This window comes from Zonotrichia leucophrys, chromosome 15, assembly GCF_028769735.1.
Source record: "Zonotrichia leucophrys gambelii isolate GWCS_2022_RI chromosome 15, RI_Zleu_2.0, whole genome shotgun sequence".
Classification (NCBI taxonomy): domain Eukaryota; kingdom Metazoa; phylum Chordata; class Aves; order Passeriformes; family Passerellidae; genus Zonotrichia; species Zonotrichia leucophrys.
Window position 1 is genome coordinate 12,089,817 of NC_088185.1, and position 24,457 is coordinate 12,114,273.

Genomic DNA, 24,457 nt, shown 5'->3' on the forward strand with positions numbered 1-24,457 from the left:
CCTGGCCAGGACACAGCTGCAGGGCTGCTGGCTGTGCACAGACACCTCAGATCCCTCAGATCCCTCAGATCCCCGTGCCCAGGGGGTGCACACAGTCCCTGCTCCCCCTGGGGACACACAGGGGACAGGGACAGCACAGAGACACATCCCATCCTCTGGCCAGTTTGGCTCTGCTCCTCTTGAGCAACAAGCTCAGGCCACAATGTGGAGGTGACAGCTCTGTGAGGCCATTCTGGTGGCAGATGTCTCATTGTTTTGCCCTTGTCTCATTGTTTTGCCCTTGTCTCATTGTTTTACCCATCTCATTGTTTTTTCCCTTGTCTCACTGTTTTGCCCTTGTCTCATTGTTCTGCTGTTGTCTCACTGTTTTGCCCCTGTCTCATTGTTTTACCCAGTCTCATTGTTTTACTGTTGTCTCACTGTTTTGCCCTTGTCTCATGGTTTTACCCATTGTCTCATTGTTTTGCTCGTCTCATTGTTTTGCCCATTGTCTCATTGTTTTGCTCGTCTCATTGTTTTGCCCATTGTCTCATTGTTTTACCATTGTCTCACTGTTTTACCCTCGTCTCATTGTTTTACCCATTATCTCATTGTTTTACCCATTGTCTCATTGTTTTACCCATTGTCTCATTGTTTTACCCCTGTCTCATTGTTTTTTCACTGTCTCATTATTTTACCCTTTTCTCATTGTTTTACCCATTGTCTCATTGTTTTACCATTGTCTCATTGTTTTGCTGTTGTCTCATTGTTTTACCCCATCTCATTGTTTTTTCACTGTCTCATTGTTTTACCCATTATCTCATTGTTTTACCCATTGTCTCATTGTTTTACCCCTGTCTCATTGTTTTTTCACTGTCTCATTATTTTACCCTTTTCTCATTGTTTTACCCATTGTCTCATTGTTTTGCCCTTGTCTCTCATAAACAGAAGAACAACAAACTCCCAGGCAGCCCTTCCCAGGAGATGAAACCTCAGAAACCACCAAGAGCACAGCACTGGATACCCTTGCACTGAGTGGTTTTTCCCTGCTGGTGGGCACAGCAGGGTGGGAAAACACAGAACCTTTCCCCCTGGGATTTCAAATCCACATAATGACTCTCTGTGGACACTTGAAAGAATTAGAAAGTGAAATCTTTGCAAAAAAACCCACTTTGTAGTGTCTTGAAAATCAAACCTCCTGCTCAGAGAAGGGACTCTTTAACACCTGGAGAGTGAAAAGGAGCAGAGCTGCTCCAAACTGGGGTGGTGGAGGTCCTCAGGAGAGCCAGGCTGGGTCCCTCAGGTCCAGCACAGGAGGGGTGGGCAGCAGGCACCCAGAGGGGACAGATTTGTCACCTGAGTGCCCCAGAGGCACAACCCCTGTGTGTGTGACCCCTGGAACAGCTCAGGGCCCAGGCTGGGGCAGACCCACCTCCCTCTGTGTTCATAGCAGAGATTTTGTGGCTTCACCTGCACGTCAGAAAGGCCACAGGGAGGTGAGCAGAGGCCAGGCTGGAAGAGCCACATCTCAGGAATAATAAAGCACATCCACAAGTTTCTTTCCCCTGTTGCTAAGGGAGAAAATGGAGCTCGAGGGGAGTGTGAAGCCCCTGCAGGTGGAGGGGATGAAGGGGAGCAGTTCAGACGTCTGAGACTGACTCAACAGCAAAGAGTGAATCAAAATTCCCAGTGGTGCAGCTGGTGAGGAGCCAGCAGGAGCAGAGGCAGCTCAGGGCCCTGGGGGGGTTTCACCTCGTGGACCTTCATGGCAGGGAGGGGTTTCTGCTCCAGGTCCAGGTAAGGAGCCCTAAACCAGCATTTCCCCTCCAGGTGTTTGCTGAGCTCTCTGCCTGGCCCAGACCCTCTGCAGACCCATGGCAGGAGGGCTGGGCTGCCCTGCTGGCTCCCCTGGGAGGGAGATGGAGCTGATGAGCTTTGGGAGGCACAAAAAGCCAAACAATCCAGTGGGAGGTGGTACAGCAGGCAGGCAGGAGGCAGGGCAGGAGGGAAACCTTGCCAGCACCACGGTGGGAGCTGGGAAGAGGACAGGGATGTTTCTTTGGGCATTGCCTCCTCCTCCTCCTCATCATCAGGTTGCATCTTCCCTTCTTCTTCTAAAGGAGAACCAGAACATAAATCAGGAGCCAGAATTTCCCAGAAGAAGAGTATCAGTCTGATTTTCTTTCTGATTTTCTTTCTGATTTTAGCTTTGTTTCTGCAGCCCCAGGATGGGAGTCAAGGCCAAGCTTGCAGCAAGTCCCCAGCTCTGGAGCCCAGGGAGTTTTCTCCCAGACAGGATCTCTCCCAAACTCACACATCCCAAGCCAAGGGGCTCCATCCCACTGCCTGCCCTGGGATTGGGATGGGCTGTCCTTTCCTCCGTGCTCTCCAGCTTTCCCCTGCAGGTCACCAAGAGCCGAGGCAGTGCCACAGAGCCGGCCGTGTGTCCCAGCCCTGCCCAGCTCTGGCCACACCGTGGCAGCATTTATTCGTTTTATCCCGTGTTGGATGCTCAGCTGGCACCAGCAGACCTGGATATCTCAAATTCTCCCGGTCCCTGGAGCCCTTTTGCCCCTGGATTTTGGGCTGGAGATGCTTCAGGGAGTCGAAGTTGCAGAAGGTGTCACAGCCCACGGAGATGTGGCAGGAGATCCTGGCTGAGGGTGGGAATAACAGCACAGCCTGGGATGGTGGGGCTTGTTCCATGGGCTGGGAGAGCAGCAGAGCTCCTGCAGCCCTTTCTGTGCTGCCTTTAGCTCAGGGCAGGTGATCTGAGCCCTGTGAAAGCTCCGGGGCAATCCCTGTGCTGTCAGCAGCTCGGCTGCATCCAGGATATCCATGCACAGCTGGGCACAGCAGGGCAGAGGGGAGGAGCAGCAGCTGCCACCTCAAGATGCCAACCCTGCGTGCCTGCCTCCAGCAAGAGCTGCAGCCACGTCCTGCTGTCCTTGTGGTGGCACTGAGGGAGGACAAAGCTGGGATGGGCAGAGCCAAAAAACGCTGAGGTTCAGTCCCTGGATGGCCTTTCATCAGGAGCTGGGCTGGATCCTTGTGGGTCCCTTCCAGTCCAGAATGCTCTGTGATTCTCCAGGCTGCAGCAGCAGGAAGGACACACAAGGTCACGTTTGCTTTCCCTTGCAGACAGCTTTTCTCTGTTAGAGCCTTTCTGTTTCCTCCAGCCTTTCTGTGGTTGTGTTAAATTGCTTTTGGGGCCAGGCTCTTGCAGCAGGGCTGAGGTGTGAGCGTGTCAGAGCCCAGCACCTTTGCAGCTGATCTCACCTCCCTTCTCACAGGACAGCTCGTGCCACTGGCAGGTGGCACAGAGGGGTCTCACCCCAAAATGCCACACACATCTCTCTTGGCAGGCAGGTGGCTCCACGGTGGCACTTTCTGCTCCCTGAAATGTGGAAAGGGCTGGGGTTTGCTGTCCCAGAAGTGGTCATGAGATGTGCTAAGAGCTGCTGGCTCTGGGATTTCATGATTCCTCTGTTGGCACGTCCCCACCAAAGACCTGGAGCCTCTATCCCCCTCCAAGAGCTGCCTTTGTTCCCTCTGGGAGCTGCTTCTGTCCCATCCTCATGGCTTTCCAGGATCACCTGGGAGAGGGATCAGGGCATGCAGAGCTCTGGGTGCAGCCAGCGTGGCTGCAGATCAAATATTCCCTGGAAAACCCCCTGGAGAAGTCACTGCCAAGAGCTTTTCCTCAGCCTGTGTGCTCAGAGCTTGTGGGAGAACTTCCATGGCAGCAAAAGTTGGGAGTGAGCAAAAGGAGAGGCTCACAGGGAGCAGGAAAAGAGAGCAGGAGAAGAGAGACAGAGCAGGGCCCGTTTAAGAGCAATCATGACACATAAATCAGATCAAAAACCACACAGCTGTACCCAGGCTGCTTGGGGATAAATAAAATTCAAGGGAATTGCACATCAACTGCCCCCAGCCTCAGGCATATGCCCAGATTTGTCCAAATCCAGAGAAAAGCCATGAAAACACAAGGATTCAGCCAAGCCCCAAGCTGGGGAAAGAGGGACCCTGGCAGGAACTACCCCCAGCTCTGGACAAGCAACATTGCCCAGCCCCTGCCAGCTCTGCTCACCCCCAGGAACTCCCACAAATGATCACAAAGGTGGTGATTTCATGCAGCTGCAAAATGCCCTCACGGGAAGGAGGGGAAGTGTGGAATTCCGAAAAGAGCCACTGCAGGTTATAAAGCCATCCAACTCCAGTGGGGAAATCCAGGGAAAGGGGAAGGAGGTGAAAAGAAATGGCCACAGGACAAGAGCAAGAGAAGGAGGAAGGAAAGGAAATAAAAGTCATCATCATTATCATCATCATCATCATCAGGACACAAGAACAGGACGAGAGACAGAGCGCTTTCCATGGGCAGTTCCCCTGGGAAAGGAGCCACCGTGTCCGTGAAATACAAAACCCAGTGCCCTCCAGCTGGAGGGGGCAGCAGGTGCTGGGACTGGTTTGGCATCCCCTGGGGGCGAAGGGTCCAGTTAGGAGCAGAAAACCCTGCAAGGGAAAGGGGAGAAAGGCTGGCCTTAGAGGGAGCAGCGAGGAGCACAGGGATCATCCCAACTTGGCCTTTCTGTGCTGTGGGCAGGAGTTTACAGAGCTGGGCGGGCTGGGCAGCAAGGTGACCTTTAGCCCTATCCACAGGTGGGAAACTGAGGCACTCTGGTAGAGTCCAGACCCCAGAGGATGTGATTCCTTGGAGAAAAATTCCTGCCAAGCCTCAGGGATGTGGGGAAACCCACTCCAGGCACTACACAGGGAAGGGGTTTCACCCCAAGCTACCAAGGGCCAGCACAAGGAGCACGATCCATGCAGCTGCCCAGCCTTTATCCTAAATAATCCTTCTGCTCAGCCAGGGAAAATCCCACCACGACCAAGCTGAGCAAATGGCAGGACTTGGTAGAGCAGAAACAAACACGGCAAATGTCAAAATTTCTTTTTTTTTTTTTTTAACTTCTGGTTGCTTTTGCAACAGCAGGGGGAAAAATCTCTGGATCTTTCCTGAAGGGGCATGGAGAGCTGAACATCTGGAGCCAGCAACTGGGGAGAGCCACCCCTGCCTGTGAGTTTTGCCAGCCTGAAAGCAGGCAGCAGGCAGGACCATTTTCCTTTGGATGGGATTGTCAGGTCTGAGCACACCACTGCAATAAGTTGGGGTTTATCCTAGAGAGGTGACAGCTATTCCAGAGCAAAACTCAGTGCCTTCCTCAGCCTCTGCTTCAAGGTGTGCACAAAAGCCAAAGCTTCCTTTCCCATCCTTTCCCAGCCCCTGAGGTGGCTGCAGGGGTTAAAACAAAGGTGTGGACTCACTCATCCGTGTCTTTTTTGCTCTCCTCGATGAAGGCGATGGACTCGGATCTAAGGCGGTTTGTCACTTCGTACGTGCGCAGGGTGACTCCAAAAATATCCTCGTGGTACCGGCTGTCATCCTGGGAGGGAGGGTGGCAGAGGGAAAAAGGGCATGGGTGAGCACTCAGGGTCAGCCCCAGCAAAACCCTGCGTGGTGGGGAGGCAGCAGAAGCACAGGAGACGGTTTGGGCTTTGTCATGAGGGGACAGAGGGACCTTCCCAAGGTCACACTTGGGGCACAGTGGGGCTTTAGACCCCTTCAGCTGCTGGAAATTCCTGGCTGGCAGGGGCACAGGCTGTGGACAGGCAGAGGCTCGGTGTTCCCTTGGATGGGGCCTGGATGGAGGAGGGGAGATGGTTCAGAAGGGGAAATCCCACAGGAGTCATGCTGAGTTATCCTCCTGGGGAGAAGCAGAGCTGTTCCAGCATCCATCCGTGGGTCTGTGGCCCAAACTGAGCTCACTTAAACTTCAGCTTCATCATTTATGTCTGGTACAGGGCACACAGACAGGGAGATTTGCAGCAGGGACCCACAAAATGCCCTGATAAATCCATTTTGTGATGGATGGCCAACAAGCCCTGCCAGAAGCACCCAAAAGCGCTGGCACCGGTGCTCAACCCGCTGCCCAGAGGAGCCAGGTGACCTCCCTGCACACAGACACCTTTGGCATGTCCCTCTGCTGACCCTCCCTGGGCACAGGGGGCAGGCAGCAGGTGCAGTGCCCCTGGCAGGAGTGGCAGTGGTGGCACGCAGGGGTGGCAGCGGTGGCACACAGCACTCACCCGCAGCTTGCTGAGGAAGGCTCCTGCCTCCTCTGCTGACAGCTGGCCCTGCTGCCTCACGATGAGCTGCACGGCCTTGAGGACGTCCCCGGCCATGGTGACATCCCCGCAGACGTAGATGTGGCCTCCCTGCTCCTTCAGAGCTTTGAACACGGTCTGGGCCAGCTGCTCCTGTAACACGTCCTGCACGTATTTCTGAGGGACGAGGAGGGAGCTGGGATTAACCCTGGGGGCAGCACTGAGGGGTGACCCCTCTTTGGGGGGTACAGATGTGCCTTGCAACACCCACAGTGACAAAAAAGAGATGGGGACAGCAGCAAAGAATCTTCCTGTTCTTGCATGGGCACACCTGCACCATCTCTGCCATTGCCAGGCCTGTTCAGTCCAAGTGGGAATTTGGAGCAGGTATTTGCAATGGCTGTGGGCCACTCCACTGGGTGACATCCTTTCCCTTTTCCTCTTTTCCTTTTCCTTTTCCTTTTCCTTTTCCTTTTCCTTTTCCTTTTCCTTTTCCTTTTCCCCTTTTTCCCTTTCCTTCCTTTCCTTTCCTTTCCTTTCCTTTCCTTTCCTTTCCTTTCCTTTCCTTTCCTTTCCTTTCCTTTCCTTTCCTTTCCTTTCCTTTCCTTTCCTTTCCTTTCCTTTCCTTTCCTTTCCTTTCCTTTCCTTTCCTTTCCTTTCCTTTCCTTTCCTTTCCTTTCCTTTCCTTTCCTTTCCTTTCCTTTCCTTTCCTTCTTCCTCCTTTCTTCCTTTCTCCTTCCTTTCCTTCCTCTCTTGCCCTTTCCCATTCCCCTTTTCCCTCCTGCTCTCCCATGTGGATGGCAGCAGGAAGGAGCAGCCTGGGCACACATTCCAGCTGGCACTGGGATGGTGACACACCTTGGGAATGGTGCCCACAGGGAAGGGACAACCCTGCCCATTTCTGTGCCCCAGGGATGAGCCACCACTGGCCAGGGACCCAGCCCAGGCTGGGCAGCATTGCTGGGGCCGTGCCCACCTTTGGTCTGTCGGGTTCCCGGGAATAGGCCGTGTACAGCTCTCTGAAGACACCCTGGCTCTTGGCAAACAGCGTCTCCTCCTTGTAGATGTGGTCGATCCTGGACTGCCGGCAGCCAAACACCAGCACCATGGGGCACGGCTTCAGCCCTGGGGACAGCGTGGGGACAGCTCTCAGCCTGGGGACACCAGCTCCCATGAGGGGACACACCAATTCCCCTGAGGGGCCACCAGTTCCCACCAGCCCACTCCAGTTCCCACCAGCCACCTCCAATTCCCACCAGCCGCCTCCCTCCACACTGCCACCAGATCTGCTGGGACACCCCCGGCAGGGTGGGACCCCCATCCCAACACCCCAACCAAGGGTTCCCAAATCCTGCGTGAGGTGAGGAAGGACAGCCCTACCCAAAATCTGTGTGAGGTGAGGAAGGACGGCCTTGCCCAAAATCTGTGAGGTGAGGAAGGATGGCTCCACACAAAGTGAGCTGAGGAAGAGGATGGCCCCACCCAAAATCTATGTGAGGAAGAAGCAGGGCACAGCCCTGCCCAAAATCTGTGTGAGGTGAGGAAGGACAACCCTGCCCAAAATCTGTGACGGGAGGAAGGATGGCCTACCCAAATACTGTGTGAGGTGAGGAAGAGGATGGCCCCACCCAAAATCTAAGATAGGGAAGGATGGCCCCACCCAAAATCTGTGTGGGGTGAGGAAGAGGATGGCCCCACCCAAACTCTGTGTGAGGAAGAAGCAGGGGACAGCCCTGTCCAAAATCTGTGAGGTGAGGAAGAGGATGGCCCCACCCCAACTCTGTGAGGTGAGAAAGAGGATGGCCCCACCAAACTCTGTGAGGTGAGGAAGAGGATGGCCCCACCAAACCCTGTGAGGTGAGGAAGAGGATGGCCCCACCAAACTCTGTGAGGTGAGGAAGAGGATGGTCCCACCCAAACTGTCTGTAAGGTGAGGAAGAGGACGGCCCCACCTTTGTGCTGGATGTCGAAGAGCCGCTGCTGCCAGAAGCTGCGGAAGGGGGCGATGCCGGTGCCGGGGCCGATGAGGATGCAGGGCACCTGGGGGTCCTGGGGCAGGTGGAATCCGGGGGCACTGCACACAGCAAAGCTCCAGTTAAACACCAGCAGGGTGTTCCCTCTGCCCACAGCCAGCTGAGACACCTCCCAGAGAGTGAGGGGTGGGAAATGAGGTGAAATCCCAGGATGTGACATTTTGCGCAGAATTTCCCTCTAAGGGGAACCATTTGCTCACAAACCCAGCCCTGTTTTCTCCCACTGCGACAGCAATCGAGGGCAGAGAGCTCACCCTGTGAGGGGTCTCACTCCCTCCTCCTCAGGCCTGGCCTCTGTGGGTCACTCACCCTCGTACAAAGCAGGGCACCACTTCATCCGTCTGGATCCGACTGAGCCATGAGGAGCACACTCCATGGTGGATGGGTCCCTCTCCATCTGGGAAGGGAGGAGGTCTGTACATGGCACATCACTGTTTTCTTTCCTCAAACCCTCCCTGCTACATCCTGCATGAACACTTCCCTGAAACATTTCATACCTCAGCATCCATTCTCCATGAACTTGGCAGAGTTTGGCACCTGGATCCCTCTGTGGAGCTACCCAGGACCCTGACCTGGCAGAACTGGACCTCCACAATCCTTAGGGAGCACTCAGCTCTCCTTTGAGTATTTTTGGCAGGAGCAGCATTGTGATGCTCCCAGATAGAAACCCTCCATGGCAGCTCTACTGTCCTCCCCGTGTCCTGCAGAGCACCAGGGCTGTGTCCATCCACAGCATGACCATGCTTGGACACATCAGTGTCTTGGCTGCTGGGAATGTGGATTTTGGGGTAGGCAAACAGAATCCTACATGGAGCTTGGATTAGGGACCTGTCTGTTTCAAGCTGAAAGATTTAGCTGGGGCTGTGTGTTCTGTCCCCACCTGTCAGAGCTGGGGCAGTTCTCTGCTGTCCATGGGCAGTTTTTTCTTTCTCTCTCCCACAGCCAACCCTCCCTCCAGGAGATCTCTGCTGTCCATGGCCCTGAGTGTCCCTGCAGGGCTGATCCAATCCCAGCATCCCATGGGGAGATGCTCCGCCCAGGGGAGGAGCCAAGCATTCCTGCCTGGATCCAATCTGAGCCTGGCCCAGCACAGCAGCCTTTGCCCCCTGCATTGCCAGAGGAGCAGCTTTCTGCTGCCCTGCATGGCCAGAGGGAGCCCAGGCCCATCTGCAGCAGCCCTGGAGCTGCAGAGGAAAACTCCCCCCTTGTGCAGGATCCCTGCTGCAGCAGAGCCACAGCTGGCACTGCAGGAGGGCTGAGCCCCCATGGGATGGGGCTGGGACACCACCTTGACACAGATGGGGACAGGTCAGATTCTCATTCTGGAAATGTTTTTTAGTTTTTTGTATTGCATTTGTATTTTTAATTTTTCTAGTAAAGAACTGTTAATCTTACTCCCATATCTTTGTCTGAGAGCCCCTTAATTTCAAAATAATAATATTTTGGAGGGAGGGGGTTTGCATTTTCCATTTCAGGGGAGTCTCCTGCCTTCCTTAGCAGACACCTGGCTTTTCAAACCAAGACATTGCCCCAGAAGTATCACCTCTGTGTCACTGCCACTGTCCATGAAATGGGACAGCAGTGGTTTGGGCCATCTACTCTTGCAGCAGGCTTTAAAGGCACATCTCCCTGCCAGAGGTTTGGTGTGGCTGCCCCTGTGCTGTTTCCCCCAGAGCCCAGCCCTGGGGCGGTACCTCGGGTGCGGTAGGACACCACAGCCACGGTGAGGTGCACCTCCCCTGGGTACATCTCTGGGGACGAGCTGATGGAGTAGTAGCGAGGCTGCAGGAGGGGCAGCTGGGTCAGCAGCAGCGTGGAGGGCATCTGCACCGAGGGGAACTCCTCCAGCACCTCCACGATCGTGGGGTTCTTGGACCACTTCCACTCCTCGTACTCCTGCAGGCCCTGGGAAAGAGGGAGGGAGGGAGGAGAGAGCTGCAGGATCCACCTTTTCCAGGTGATATTCCAGGAGGTCCATGGCAAAGCTGGAGTGAGGGGCAGTGAAGGCACCCTGAGCAGAGCTCAGGAGACTCAACCTGAGCACAGTGTGGGATGGAAATGCCCTGGCTGGGCTGTGATTGCCCCCAGGGCTTGCAGAACCTGGGGCTTGGGCTCTTTACCTTGCTGAGGACCTGCAGACGTTTCTTCTCCTTGTCACTGGTGGCCAGCAGAGCGAACTGCTGCAGCAGCAGCGGGGTGGGAGGGGTGGTGATGTCCAGGTAGTACTTGAAGGCCTGGAAGATGGTGCAGGGTGGGACACGGTTCTCGTCTGTCCAGTTACTGATGACACCTGCCAGGAGGGAATCCAGCACGAGCCTGGCATCAGCTGAGCAGCAGGGCCAAGGTGGGCAAATCCTGGTTTTAATCCCCCTCTGAGATACTGGATTAGAGTTTTCCATCTCCAGTTGGGAATCAGAAAATCCCTGAAATCCGGTGTTGGGATGGCCCCTCCACGCCCCTTAACTCTTCTTCCCAGTCCTAGACATTGCCCTTTCTATAGGAGTATAAAGACCTTTAGTTTTTCCACAGAAAATCTTCCCCAGGGCCCTGCCTACCCTTCTGTCACATATATATTTTATGAAAAATCATTTCCTTAGGATTTTTCCTCCTGAGAAGCTGTGAGGCCTCAGGAACAAAATGTAAACAATGATTATATGCTGCTGTGGAATGCAACAGGTGCATCTGTGATTGGCCCATGTTGGTGGTTTCTAATTAATGGCGAATCACAGTCAAGCCTTTGTTATTCATTCCTTCTTTTCTATGCTTAGCTAGCCTTCTGATGAAATCCTTTCTTATATTCTTTTAGTATAGTTTTAATATAATATATATAATAAAATAATAAATCAGCCTTCTGAAACATGGAATCAGATCCTCGTCTCTTCCCTCATCCTCGGACCCCTGTGAACAGTCACACCCTTCAAACCCTTGCCCCACATGCCAAGTGCAGACAAGCAATGGCTCTGTGCAGAGCAGGGATGAAGAAGGAGCTCCCAATCCACACAAACACAGCAGGGAGATGAAAATAATTCTCCTGTGGCCACCCACCTCCCTGAGGAGCTACAAGAACTTAGGGAAAGGAGGAGAGAGACCACCTGTGCTCCCTGCTTACCTAGAGCCGTGCTCCTTTCCTCCAGCAGCTCCACCTTCACCAGCTGGTTTGTTGGAGGTGCATCCTCAAGCCTGTCGATAAGGGCATTGACCAAGTCCTCGTGGTTGCCCGGGAAGACACCCAGGTGGTCCCCAGGCTGGTACTGCAGCTCCTGGTGCCCGTTGGTGTGCAGGCGCAGGAAAATCGTCAGGCGGCTGCAGGGCAAGGAACAAAAACCAGGAAAAAGTGGTTTAGGGGATCCTTCCCCAAAATCACTAACTTTGGGATGATCTTTGGGAAAGCCTCCAAAGATCCTTAAGGAGAAGCTGAGCCCTGGCCTCAGGAGCTGCTGGTGAGCTGGGTAGGGGTGGCTGCACGTCCAAGCTGTGGTGGCCGTGTCACCAAGGTCACAGCAGGGAGAAGGGACACTGCAGCACGCCCTGACTCACCCTTTTAAAAGGGGAAAACCAATTGAACTTCTTGCTCAGCAATTTTATCCTTCCTTTGCTGCTCCTCTGCCGGAATCTTTAGCTTGTCAGAGTGACCGCAAGAAAAGTTTCAAAGTCTCTTTTCCCAGCCCAGTGCTCGAAGAAGGAGTCAAGTCTCTTCATTTCTCGGTCTCAAGGTTGTTCATTGTTTCTTATCTATAAAATTCTTTCTCCTGCCCTGCCAAGGTCCATCCAGCAGGACAGTTCCAGGCACTCTGCCTGCCCCAGGGCAGTGTTATGTCTTTATAAAAACTTTATAAAAACTACATGTACAATGTTTACAATTACTTTCCAATACCTATGACCTATGTTAGACACTGAGCTTCTACTCTAAACCAATCTGTGAGTGCCAACATCACAGCAGAAGATGGAGGCCAAGAAGTAGAAGGAGAAAGGCTGGACACACCCAGTTCCCTCCATCTTGCCTCCTGACCCCCCATACCAAAACCTCAAAATCTACTTTTTCACCTGTGATAACTTCACTATTATTCTACCTAAACTGTTGTGGCTTGCTGATCTTCATACAAGGTTGGTAATTTGCTCCATGGGTCATAATCAAACCCACAGGTGTTTTGGGCTCTGTGCCAGGGCTTCTGAGCCCCCTGGCAAGGGGTCCTGGCTGTCCTGGACAGCCAGAGGGATGTCCTGGTGTCCCACACCCCTCCAGCCAGCTCCCCATCCCATGGGCTGAGGGAGGGACCAGCAGGAATTCCACCACGCATGGAGGGCAGGAACATCCCCTCTGCCTTCCAGGCTGACTCATGGCCTGCACAAAGGTGGATTCCACAGACATCCAGGGCTCAAGGGCTGTTTGTAGCACTGTTCTGGGTGCCCCAGGTGTGTGTTCAGCTCCCAGGACAGCTGCACCTCCTACCTGGACTTGGGGCTCTGCAGGTTCTGCCGTGTGAGGAGCCGGGCTGCATAGACACGTTTTTTGTGGATGCTGTACAGTCCTGAGGAGGAAAAGAGTCAGGGGAGGGATTCAGCAGAGCATGGCCAAAGCTTCTGTAGGGCCATTGTGGGTTCAGCCCCTCAGAGGTGACCACAGGGGTTTGACCTCCCTCCTGTGAGCCCAAGGGATCAGGAAGCCCAGGGGTGACCCAAGCACGTTTTTTTGGTGATAGAGGATTCCAAAACCAGTCCTGTGACACTCAGGGCAGTGCCCTCACACTGCCCACAGCTCCTCTTGCTGCCTGGCTGGCAGGAGAGCACCTGGGTTTGGGCAGAGCTGAGCTGGTGCTGCAGGAGCTGCAGGAACCGTGCTGAGGGGCCAGGTGTCCATGGGCTGACCTGCCTTTCCTCCACAACACTCCATGGAGCAGCATTGGACAAAATAAGCCTGGAAAAATCCCAATTTTCCAGCTCCTTGCTTCAAAAAATGGGGTCAGGAGGAGGGAGAGCAGATCAGGTCCAAACATCTCTGTTACACAGACAGGACCGGCCTGAGGGGCTTGGGGCTGTTCCTTGGGCATGGGATGGAGGGGAGAGGCAGGGCTGAAACGCTGGGGATTTAACAGAGACAAAAAATGGGGTCAGGATGAGGGAGAGTAGATCAGGTCCAAATATCTCTGTTACAAACACACACAGGACCGGCCTAGGGGCCTGGGGGTGCTCCTTGGGGTTAAAACACTGGGAATTTAAGAGAGACAAAGAAACAGGGTCAGGATGAGGGAGAGTAGATCAAGTCCAAACATCTCTGTTGCAGACACAGACAGGACCAGCCTGAGGGGCCTGGGGCTGCTCCTTGGCCATGGGATGGGGGGAAAGGCAGGGCTGAAACAGCCTGAGGGGCCTGGGGCTGCTCCTTGGGGATGAGATGAAGGGAAAGGCAGGGTTGAAACGCTGGGGATTTAACAGAGACAAAAAAAGGGGTTTGGCCCCTCTACCCCTGTGTGTTGCCCATGTTTCCCACAGACAGAGCCCTCCTGGCCTGTACCTTGTGTGAGCTCCGGGGCCTCAGCCACGTAGGTCAGGCGGAACTTGCTCCTCTTCCAGCTGCGGTCGTTGCTGATCAGGGAGTTGTTGGCTTTCTCGATGTTCACGTCGTCCCCCACGCAGAACACGTCACACGCTGCCTGCAGCACCCACCAGGCCCTCAGGCACCCCCTCAGCCCAGCCCAGCCCAGCCCAGCTGAGCCCCTCAGCCCAGCCCACACAGACAAGGAGCCCCCAGCAGCATGGGGCTGGACCAGTGGCCATGGACATTGCTCATGCTGCTCTCCCTCCCACCTATCTGGGATGATGCAGGGATTCAACACATTGGTGACCTTTGGGTGGTCAGCACAAAGTAGAGCATCAGCTCCACTCTCTTTGCTGTGGGCTGGGGCGGTGCTGGAGTGTCCCGGTCCCAGGAAGGGGAGGCTGGGTTCAGATCCAGCTCCAAGCTCTGTCCTTCTCCCCCCTGCTCCTCCCTGCAGCCCCTCAAGGTTACCTTGAAGACCTTCTTGGCCCAGGTCCTGAAGGATTCCTCCTGGCCACAGAGCTCATCCCCCTCTCCCATGCGGAGGATCCTCTCTCCCCCCAGCTCCTCCAGCAGCGTGTCCACGGCGCGGGCGAAGGCGCAGAAGTGGGGGTAAGCCCTGGAGCCCAGCCCAAACACGGAGAACCTGTGCAAAGATGGTTCAGCTGTGGCTGCTCAGCTGGGAGGGACCCTGAGGGGGAAGGTAATCCCACCAGAAGACACCAGAGTTTATTAATGTGGTCTCTAAATTGTAGGGCTCACAACTCTCTCGCACACATGAGGTGATGAGCTGTTTTTAACCCCAGTGTGCAGTGGGGTGACTCACCACAATGCAGCTGTTTTCACTTGCTATATGAACAATTTATTCTGAGAATTCATTTGATGTGTGGCTTTGGTGAAAATTTGCAGTTTGTGCTGCACTGGAGACCACATGTCTGGGTAGCAAGTCAGCAAATGACAGGTCAAGTTCAAAAGCTTCATCCAGATATAGCTATTAAGCTTTAAAAATCGCAGCTATTGATCTGAATTATTTCAGTTCAGAGCCAGGTCTCATAGAAACATGACAGGAAAAAGGATCTTTTAGATATGCCAGAGCACAGCTGGTCCCTCCTGTCCCACCACCACGCACAGCAGCCTGGAGGGGTCTGCACATCACCCAAACACCTCAGGGTGAGGTGGGGTCTGTGCAGCACCAGCTCCTGCCCTGTCCCTTTACCTGACGTTTGCCAGGGGCCCCGTGCTCTCGAAGTTGTCCCTGGGGTCAGGGCCATCGCTGGAGGATTTCCGTGCGTCCGAGTAGGAGGAGACGCTGTTGAACCGGACCTTGTAGCTCCTGTGGACAACAACAGCAGCCAGGCTCACACTGGGGGCACCCCCTGGCTTTGGGGCTCACAGGGGGGCTCCAAAGCACAGCTGAGGGCTCACAACCCCACCAGCACGCAGTGTGGGAAGAGCAGAGGAATGTGCTCCCTCCGGGGATAAGGCCATAGCAACCCCTGTGCATCCTCAGCTGGAGCAGGGATGCTCCATGAGGTCCTGGTCACCTCCCACAGCGACACAGAGCTGCCAGGACCTTGGGCTCTACCTGCCCTTCCCTGGCAGCACACAAGGTCGGGCGTGTGTCTGAAGAGATATTCTGAGGGTTCTTTCATTCATAGGAAGTGGGAAATTAAAAAAAATCCCAAAAAACAGAGTGAGAGAAGAAGGGGTGAGGAGGGGGAAGGGGAGCCGAGGAAAAAAACCATAAAATCTGACAACAGCAGAAGTATTTCTGAATTGAGCCATCTCCCAAAATTGCTCCGCACAAGAGTTTCTAAATTTACAGGCAGAGCAGTGAGCAGTGAGCAGCGCTGTGTGCATGAGTCACGGCACAGCTCCTGCAGCCAGCACGGCACGGCATGGCACGGCACGGGAGAGCATGGCATGGCATGGCATGGGAGAGCGCGGCCTGAGCCAGGGACAGCTGGGTCACAGGGCCCCAGTGCCACCTCTGCCAGGGACAGCTGGGTCACAGAGCCCCAGGGCCACCTCTGCCCCTCATCCTCCCCCCTCTCCCCAGACCTCCATGCCTTTCTGCTCCTCCACTCAGCTGGCCCTGGCCACGGCCCTTCCCCTGGGTTATCCCGGGTTAGGGGGCCTCCCTCCCCAGCCTCTGAGATGCTCCAAGCTCATCTTGCAGAGATTTTCTGCAATCCAGGCTCTGTTCAGGGCAGCAGGACCCTCTGGATTAGAGGGACACAAAGCCCAAATTGCCCAGGTGGGTGCTGGCCCAAGGCTGGGACAGCAGCTGGAATGAGGAGGTCCCTGTGGTGTGGGAGGGATGGGCTGCACTTCAACATCAGGCTTGGAATAAGAATACTTTGGAAAACCCATGGGAAACCCTTGCTGTAAGACATGAGGAGCCAAATACCAAGCCCAGCACAGCCTCAGGGCTGTGGGCAGAGAGCTCTGACAGGCTCCTGTGACACTATCACACTAAGGCCACCCTGCCCTGAGGGTCTCAGCATTCCCTGGGGAGCTGGGACTCCATGGGCTGCTCTCTCCAGGTGTCTGTAACGTGTCTGACACTGTCCCTCTTCCTCCCACTGCCTCCTCCAGGTCTCCTTTTCTCATTGCAAAAGGTTTTTTGTGTGCTTGATGTTAGCAAGGTCCTGGATATTGGCTGGGGCAATGCCAAAAAGAGAAGCTGTGGATCCCTGGATCCCTGGAAGTGTCCACGGCCAGGCTGAGCAGGCCTTGGAGCAGCTGGGACAGTGCAGGGTGTTTCTGCCTGGCTCTTAGAAACTCCCACCAGCCCTTAAATCACACTTGGACGTGTCTGGGACAGCAAGCACCGAGCTCAGGGGCTTTTAACCTCCTCAAATCTGCCTGACCAGCCATGGGCAGCACCTCTGCACCCAAGGAGAAGATCCTTGGTGTGAACACCATATGTGGAACGTCCCTTCTCCATCCTCAGCCCTCCAGGGCAGCCTGTTCTGTCACTGTCCCCATTGAGGCACGAGGCCATGAGGAGCCTGCTGGGTTTTCAGCAGGGATCCATCAGCAGGGAGAGCCACAGACTGGTCCCTGTGTTTGCCACCATCCTGGAGTCAGGGCCATCCCAGGGCAGACTGGTCCCTGTGTGTTTGTCACCATCCTGGAGTCAGGGCCATCCCAGGGCAGACTGGTCCCTTTGTGTTTGTCACCACCCTGGAGTCAGGGCCATCACAGCACAGACTGGTCCCTGTGTGTTTGTCACCACCCTGGTGACACTGCCCCGAGCCAGGGTGCTGGAATTGCCCTGGATCCCTCCTGAATTAAGGAGCAGCCCTGTGCCAGTTGTCAGCTCAGGAGATATTCCAGGGCACAGCAGTGACCCAGTTCAGGGAAATATTTTATTCTTCGCAGCTAAAATTAGAGGAGACCCCAAATGATCATTGTCAGAGCCCTCCCTTCCTTTCCCCCCCTGGGATCTGCACAAAGCTCATCCTCCCCTGAAGGGGGATTTTCTACAATCCCACGTTCTGTCTCCTAGGTACCCGTTACAAACATCACAGGATTATCACAGCTCTTATTTTCCCTAGAAATCTTTTCACACCATGCATGGAGCTAAATCTGGTTCTCCAGCCCTCCCCCACCTACATCTGCAAGCCTGGGAACTCCCTTCTACCTCCAACTCTTACTATTTTGGTGCCTCCTGGACAGGCTCTGGCTCTCAGAATCGATGATTTTGGGGAAATTCCTATTTTTATCTGTTTTTTTCACAGATTTCTGCCTCTTCAAGATGAAGAGAGAAGCTTTGAAGTGTCACCCCAGGGAGTTACAAGCTAGGATTCACAGGCAACCCATAATCTGTGTTTTTGTCCTCCCTGGGACCTCCAGTCTCTCCATTCCCTGGGTGTCCAGGCAGGTCCTATTCCTGGATATTTGCAAATGTGGGATCTGCCCGAGGGTTTCCCTGTGAGAGGATGGAGCCAGGGAACCTGTCCTGCATGCTGGCGTTTGGACTGGGAGGGGAAGGTGTTGGACTGGGAGGGGAAGGCGTTGGAGTGAAAGGGGAAGGAGTTGGAGTGCTCTTACTTCCTCTCCTCCAGGTTGGAGTTGGGATTCTTCATCTCCATTAATGCACAGCCAAATTTCTGCAGAAAAAGGAACAAAAAAAGCCCATCACTTTTGCCAGATTTTGCAGGAAACCAAGCCCTGAGCACAGCCTGGGCTGTGGCTCTGCTGCCTGTTTGCTGTTCCCAGCTGTCCAGGTCACAGCCCCCCAGCCAGGGCACTGTCACCTTCTGTGTGACACTGTCCTGTGGTCACACAGGATGAATTTAACATCAGATCAGTGGCTGTGTCATGGCAGGGAACCAGGAGATGTCCCTGCTCCAGAGCGGCCTGGAGGCAGCTGCAGCACCTGGACCCGTTTGAGGTCCTTTCAGCTCAGTCTGAGCCAAACTAGGACATTCCTGGCCCTGTCCCCTGCTGTCCCCTTGTTGAAGATTGCAATGCAAGATGTTTTCAATTACCATCTGTATGGCAGATTACCTTTGTCAAGTGGGCAGTTTGCCTTATCTCTCTCTGAGTGACCACATTCACTCCTCCCTGGGAGGGGACATTGCTGATAACAGCTATTGAATGTCACTGCATGGCTGATAAGAACTACAGCATCCCATTGGGAGATGTGAGCCCAGAGGGAGGAGCCAAGCATTCCTACCCAGATATAATCCAGAGGTTTTGAGACACCAGCACGGCTTCTCCACTGGATTCCCCAGAGGAACAGCAGCTGCCTCTCCTTCCACTGGATCTTCAGAGGAAGAATCCATCCTTCTCTACAGGATCCCTGCTCCAGCAGAACCAGCCCTGACACTGCAGGAGGGCTGAGCCACAATTCCAATGGGACTGCCACCAACACCCTGACCCACAGGGTGTCAGGCTGGGTTCTGACTCTGTCAGTGTTGTTCTAGTGTACTGCATTGTTTATTTTATCCTTTTTTTTTTCTTTCCCCTATTAAAGAACTGTTATTCCTGCTCCCATATTTTTGTCTAAGAGCCCCTTAATTTAAAATTTATAGCAATTCAGAGGGGTGGGGAGGGTTTACATTCTCCATTTCAGGGGAGGCTCCTGCCTTCCTTTGCAGACTCCTGTCTGTCCAAACCAAGACACCCCTGCTGTCCCTGCTGTCCTACCTCTCCGTTCTCAGGCGGGTCCCCATTGCCGAAGGTGCTGGTGACCACCAGGACCATGGTCTCGTGCTCCAGGTGCACCACATCATACTCATCCATGGCCATCACCTGGGGGCACAGAGAGGGCACAGAGAGCTGGGAGCCTCCTGGGCAGGCTGGGGATGGGGACAGCACATCCCTGCTGGGATCTCTGCATGGGAACAGGAGTGGAGGGACAGGGCCAGCCCTGGGGCTGCCTCCAGAGGGGCCACAGCTGCAATCAGTGCAGGAAATCAGGGATTTTCCTCCATCCCAGACCCACAGGGGCACACCTGAAGGCCCTTGGCAGCTCTTTCCACACCATGATCTCACACCCAGCACGTGTCAGGAGCAATACCTTGGCATCAAAGGCGTGTTTGAAGATCTCACACAGGGTTTTTGCATAGACCTGGGACTTCCCCGTCTCCGTGGCATACAGGATGGTGGCCTTGACCCTCTTGGCCATGGCTTGGCCCATCAGCTTGGCTGAGAACTTCACAGCCCTGGGAAGCAGGAATAAATCCCAGTCAGAGCCTGGTCCTTACCTGTGCCTCTAGCCCAGACCTTTTAATTTCCTATTAAATGAACAGCCTTACAAAGCTGCAGCATCAAATTTTTGGTTCTCACATGGCAAACAGGGAAGCCTGGAAGAGCTTGAGTTGTCAGAGAGGAAAAGGAGATGGGGAAGCTTGGACAGAGCTCAAACACCTGGATGGGGTGAAGGAGGAAAATGCTAAACCAGGTATGGGGGGCACAGAAACAGAAGAATCAGGAGGAGAGGAGAGGAGAGGGAAAGGAAAAGGAAAGGAAAGGAAAGAAAAGGAAAAGGAAAGGAAAGGAAAAGGAAAGGAAAAGGAAAGGAAAAGGAAAGGAAAGGAAAAGGAAAGGATCCTGCAGAGCTGGAGCTACAGGAGGAACAGCAGCTCCTCCATCCCTTAAATCCAACCCAGCCCTGCTCCCCACAGAGCCTGGGGACACTGAGGTCACACCCAGCTGTCCCAGTGCCTGTGATTTGCACCCTGGTGACACCCAGCCCTCCCCTGGGAGGAGCAGGCTGGGGAGTGGTGGCACATTTACCCCAGCCTTGTGCCCAGCTGGCTCTTTCCTGTGCCCCAGCCATGCCTGGGGGCTTTTCCTCCAGATTTCCCCCTGGCTCGGGGCACACAGAGGGGCACTGGGGGTCCCCAGCCTCTCTCCAACCGTGGCCCAGGTGATGCAGCACCAGGAATGCTGATTCCTTATCTGTGGCATCACTGGGAGCACCGTGATGGGGACAGGGGTTGTGGGTTTGTCATCTTAAGGACATTTATATCACATCAACACCGGTTTTCCTACATGCCAAACACTTTTTTTTTCTAAGTGGACCACCAAGCCTTTAAATGGGGCCACCAGAAGGGCAGAAATCCATCAGGTCTGGATTTAGGCTGCTGTTGCAACAGGGAAAGGTGATTTTTGGGAGGCCGAGGGAGCACAAAGCCTCTCTGTGGCCTCTGCAGGAGGAAGGGCTGCCTGATTCACTCTGACAGCCCTTGCCCCAGGTTTTTGAGTTCAGCAGGGCTCCTGCAGCCCCTCCAGAGGAGCTGTGGGGAGCAGAGGCTGCAGCTGGAGTGTGACAGTGTTCACAGGGGTTTTATGTTGAGGGAAGAGACTAAGATCTGACTCTATGTTTCAGAAAACTTGATTTATTATTTTATGATATACATTACATTAAAGCTATACTAAAAGAATAGAAAAAAAAAGTTTCATCAGAAGGCTAGCTAAGCTAAGAATAGAAAAGAATGATAACAAGTCTGTGGCTTGGACAAAGAGCCTGAGCCAGCTGGGCTGTGATTGGCCATTAATTAGAAACAACCACATGAGACCAATCACAGATGCACCTGCTGCATTCCACAGCAGCAGATAATCATTGTTTACATTTTGTTCCTGAGGCCTCTCAGCTTCTCAGGAGGAAAATTCTTAAAGAAAAGATTTTTCATAAAAAGATGTCTGTGACACTGGAGTGGTCACACTGCACAGGAGGAGCCCAGCTTCCCTCTGCCCTTCCTGCCCAGGAATACTCTGGGTTTGGGGAATCATTTAGGGAAGAAAAAGAGGAAGGAAGAGGTAGAAACTCCTGCAGGCTGGTTTATCCTGCCTGCCCCTGGCAGGGTCAGCCCCAGGAACATTTCTGATTGCTGCTGCATTACCACCCTCAGTGCAGCTCTGTCCCTTTGTCCTCCTGTGGTGGCACTGTCCCCTGTCCCCAGGGCAGGGACTGCATGTCTGAAGCCTCAGATTTGGACAGATTTAGGCAGATTTTTGAGTCTGAGCAGGCACCAAATCATGCTCAAGGCTCTGCCTCTTCTTCAGCTGATAAGCTCAGATCCAGACAGGATTAATGGTGAATTACAAAAACAATTCCTTTCCCTATACCAGGAACAATGGACATTTTGTTTTAAATGACCTGCCACGCTCACATTTTTATAAAACCATCCCTCAATGGGGCAGAGGGGAGCAATAAAAGCATTTTTTCCTCCAAACTCCATGAATCCTCCTGCTCTTCCCCCGGCCCCAGTGTCACATTCCTCAGCTGCTGCTCCTGTTTATGGATGCACCACGGAGAGCAGCTCGCAGGAGGTGACAGCTGAAGAGTGGGAGCAAATTGATGGCAGGGATTTGGGGAAACTGAAGCGTGGGGAGATGCTGTGACGAGCCAGGGCCACCTGGCAGCCTGGCCACCATCCCCAGGGCACACCCAGCCCTGCTCCTGCCTGCCAATGGCCCCCAGGGGAGGAATTTGGGCCAGAATCAGCCAAATTGTGCTTCATTCCTGCATCCCTGCTGCTGCTGAGGAGCCTTGGCAGGGAGGAGGGACTGGGGTGGCCCCTTGCCAGGGGTCAACTGACCATGAAGTGCAAATCTCAGCTCAGCCCTGATCCATCTGCTGCCTGCAAGGAGATCCTCATTCTCATCTCCCCCCTTCCTTCCAAAGCAGGTGTTTGGAGGGTTGGGCACACACTGGGGGCAGGTTCTCCTCATGTAGGAAAAAGGAGGAATATGGACAGGAGTTTGATGTCCTCAGTGCCAGCACAGCCCTGAAGAGGGAGGGGGGATCTTCCTGCCCCAAGGAAAGGAAAAAACAGGCAAAACACCCTCCAAAAGTGGGAAAGCCATATCTGAGCATCAAAACCTCCTAACCAGAGAATGAACAGCTCTGGAGAACAAACAGTACCCAAGATCTGGGATTTACCTGGTCACACCCCTTTTGGTGGTCTGAGGGGTGCTCAAAGGGCTGCCTGTGTCCCCAAATGTCCCTCAGGGCAGGTAAAGCCTTCAGTGGCCCAAAGCCCAGATCAGAGCCCATCATCAGTAGGGTGATGCACACACCCATAGGTGCTTAAACCCAGGACCAGCCCCAAACATTCCAGGCCTTTCCAGAGCCTGCTGGTACTCACTTTGCCAGCTTCTTAAAGCCAATGGCCCTCTTCTTGGTGGGTGTCCCATTGACCCCTTTCCAGACGTGGGTGTTCCAGGGGTCCGGCTAGGAGAGGGAAAAGCAGGATCAGAGAGGGTGGGGAGTGCTCAGAGCTTGGAGAAATGCAGCACCCACAGCACTGAGAGTTAAATTCTTCCAGTGAGGAAGGGGAGGAATAGCTGCTACTGCACAGCTCTGCCTCTCCTCTCTGTGTCCCTGATTCTTGGAGCCTTGTGGGGGTTTGTTTAGGGTATGGAACATGCCCAGGAAAATTGCAATCTAATAAACCCTCCTGGCTTGTAGCAGCATCTGGCCAATTGCTCTGTCACCTCTTGAGAGCAGCGTTAATAGGCCACAGCCAAAAAGGAGACAGCGCCAGAAGGGGAGAGGTGATGGAAACAGATCCTTTCCCCTGCTCTGGCCACAGGTTTTTTCCCTAAGAGGCCCTTTGGGAAGGGGAAGCAGCTGAAGGCAGAGCAGGCACACAGAAGCTCATTCCGTGCCCTTGCAGGCTGCAGGCAGAGCCAGGAACATCGGGGGGCCTGGTGGGCTGGGAAGGAGTGAACAGACTGCTCCTGCTCTGCGATTATTCCTTAAGGGCTCTTGACTAAAGGTCACTTTGTGTGGAAAGCACCGGAGCAGGGAAGGCTGGATAACGAGGGAGTGTCTGCTGAGGGGATTTTCCTCATGGTCTGCAGGGTTCAACAGCCCAGCAGCAGCGTTTGAGCCCATGCTGGGCTGCAGCCTCTGGCCCACTGCTGGATCCCCTGGGTGCAGGAGCATTCTCTCAAACCTGCCGGCTGGAATGGGATAAGAAGTATGGGATATAGGATTTGGGGTACAGGAGCCATCCTCTCAAACCTGCAGGCTGGGATGGGGTATGTGATATGGGATATGGGATAAAGGATATAGGATATGGGATATGGGATATGGGATATGGGATATGGGATATGGGATATGGGATATGGGATATGGGATATGGGATACAGGAGCCAGCCTCTCAAACCTGCAGGCTGGAATGGGATATGGGATTTGGGATTTGGGATATGGTTTATGGGATATGGGATTTGGGGTTTGAGATATGGGATGTGGGATATGGGATCCAAGAGCTATATCCTCTCAAACCTGCAGGCTGGGATGGGATATGGGATTTGGGATATGGGATATGGGTTATGAGATATGGAATTTGGGATATGGGATCCAAGAGCTATATCCACTCAAACCTGCAGGCTGGAATGGGATATAGGATGCAGGAGCCATCCACTCAAACCTGCAGGCTGGAGAGCATTTGGGATACAGGAGTCATCCTCTCAAACCTGCAGGCTAGAATGGGATATAGGATAGGGGATATGGGATTTGGGAGATGGGATCCAGGAGCCATCCTCTCAAACCTGCAGGCTGGAATGGGATGCAGGAGCCTTCCAGCCATTTCCTCACCCACCCATTAGGCACTTCCAAAGTGTGATTAAAAACTGGGAGCTCAGGTGTCCCACATCCCCACGGAGGGGCAAACCCCCATCATTACACTATGCTGGGGTGAAACATCCATTGTGCAGGAATTGGATGGTGTCCCTGCCCTTCCTGCACCTCCTGAGCTCCCTCTCCCGCCCCGCCCTTGGCCAGAGGCACGGTGGAGGGTGGGGACAGCACCTGGTACTCAAAGGAGGGCGTCAGGCGGTAGTTGAGCATCTCCTGGTGGAAGACGGGGGTGATGCTGCCCGACATGGGCGGCACGATCCACACCCAGTCGGCGGGACAGCCCCCCCGGCAGCGGTACTCGTTCTCCATGTGCTTGATGAAGGACTCGGTGGCCGAGTGGTGATCCACGATGGTCACCTTGTCACTCTGCAGGGGGACAAGAGAGCAGAGACAGCAGCTGTCAACACATCCCAGAGGGAAAAAGCCAAAATTCTACATTTGGAGCTGTTTGTCACAAATACTCCTTACTCCCATGGTCTTTGGGGATGATCCAAGGTGGCGGCTGATCTTGGTCTTCCCAAGGGGGCTCTAAAGTGATTTGAGAATAGATGTGATATGGGAGCCCTGTTCCCCCTGCTAATTGTCCTGGGCCAAGCAAAGATGGGATGGGATGGGATGGGATGGGATGGGATGGGA

General features: G+C 54.1%; 1 protein-coding gene across 5 annotated transcripts in view; it reads right to left on the minus strand.

Annotated features, from left to right (window-relative positions):
- Positions 1-764: 764 nt before the first annotated feature.
- NOS1 (nitric oxide synthase 1) overlaps positions 765-24,457 on the minus strand; it is an 86,625-nt gene continuing 62,932 nt past the window's right edge. For all 5 annotated transcript variants that reach the window (XM_064726692.1, XM_064726693.1, XM_064726691.1 and 2 more), the window contains exons 12-29: positions 23,993-24,187; positions 22,323-22,408; positions 19,247-19,391; positions 18,874-18,978; positions 17,773-17,831; positions 14,930-15,046; positions 14,185-14,359; positions 13,690-13,828; positions 12,628-12,706; positions 11,287-11,480; positions 10,298-10,467; positions 9,872-10,082; positions 8,487-8,574; positions 8,097-8,218; positions 7,121-7,269; positions 6,127-6,321; positions 5,305-5,423; positions 765-4,491 (exon numbers count right to left, since the gene is read on the minus strand). In XM_064726692.1, the coding sequence (XP_064582762.1) occupies positions 4,476-4,491; positions 5,305-5,423; positions 6,127-6,321; positions 7,121-7,269; positions 8,097-8,218; positions 8,487-8,574; positions 9,872-10,082; positions 10,298-10,467; positions 11,287-11,480; positions 12,628-12,706; positions 13,690-13,828; positions 14,185-14,359; positions 14,930-15,046; positions 17,773-17,831; positions 18,874-18,978; positions 19,247-19,391; positions 22,323-22,408; positions 23,993-24,187 (2,364 nt within the window). In that variant the 3' untranslated portion in view covers positions 765-4,475. The remainder of the gene's footprint in view (positions 4,492-5,304; positions 5,424-6,126; positions 6,322-7,120; positions 7,270-8,096; positions 8,219-8,486; positions 8,575-9,871; positions 10,083-10,297; positions 10,468-11,286; positions 11,481-12,627; positions 12,707-13,689; positions 13,829-14,184; positions 14,360-14,929; positions 15,047-17,772; positions 17,832-18,873; positions 18,979-19,246; positions 19,392-22,322; positions 22,409-23,992; positions 24,188-24,457) is intronic.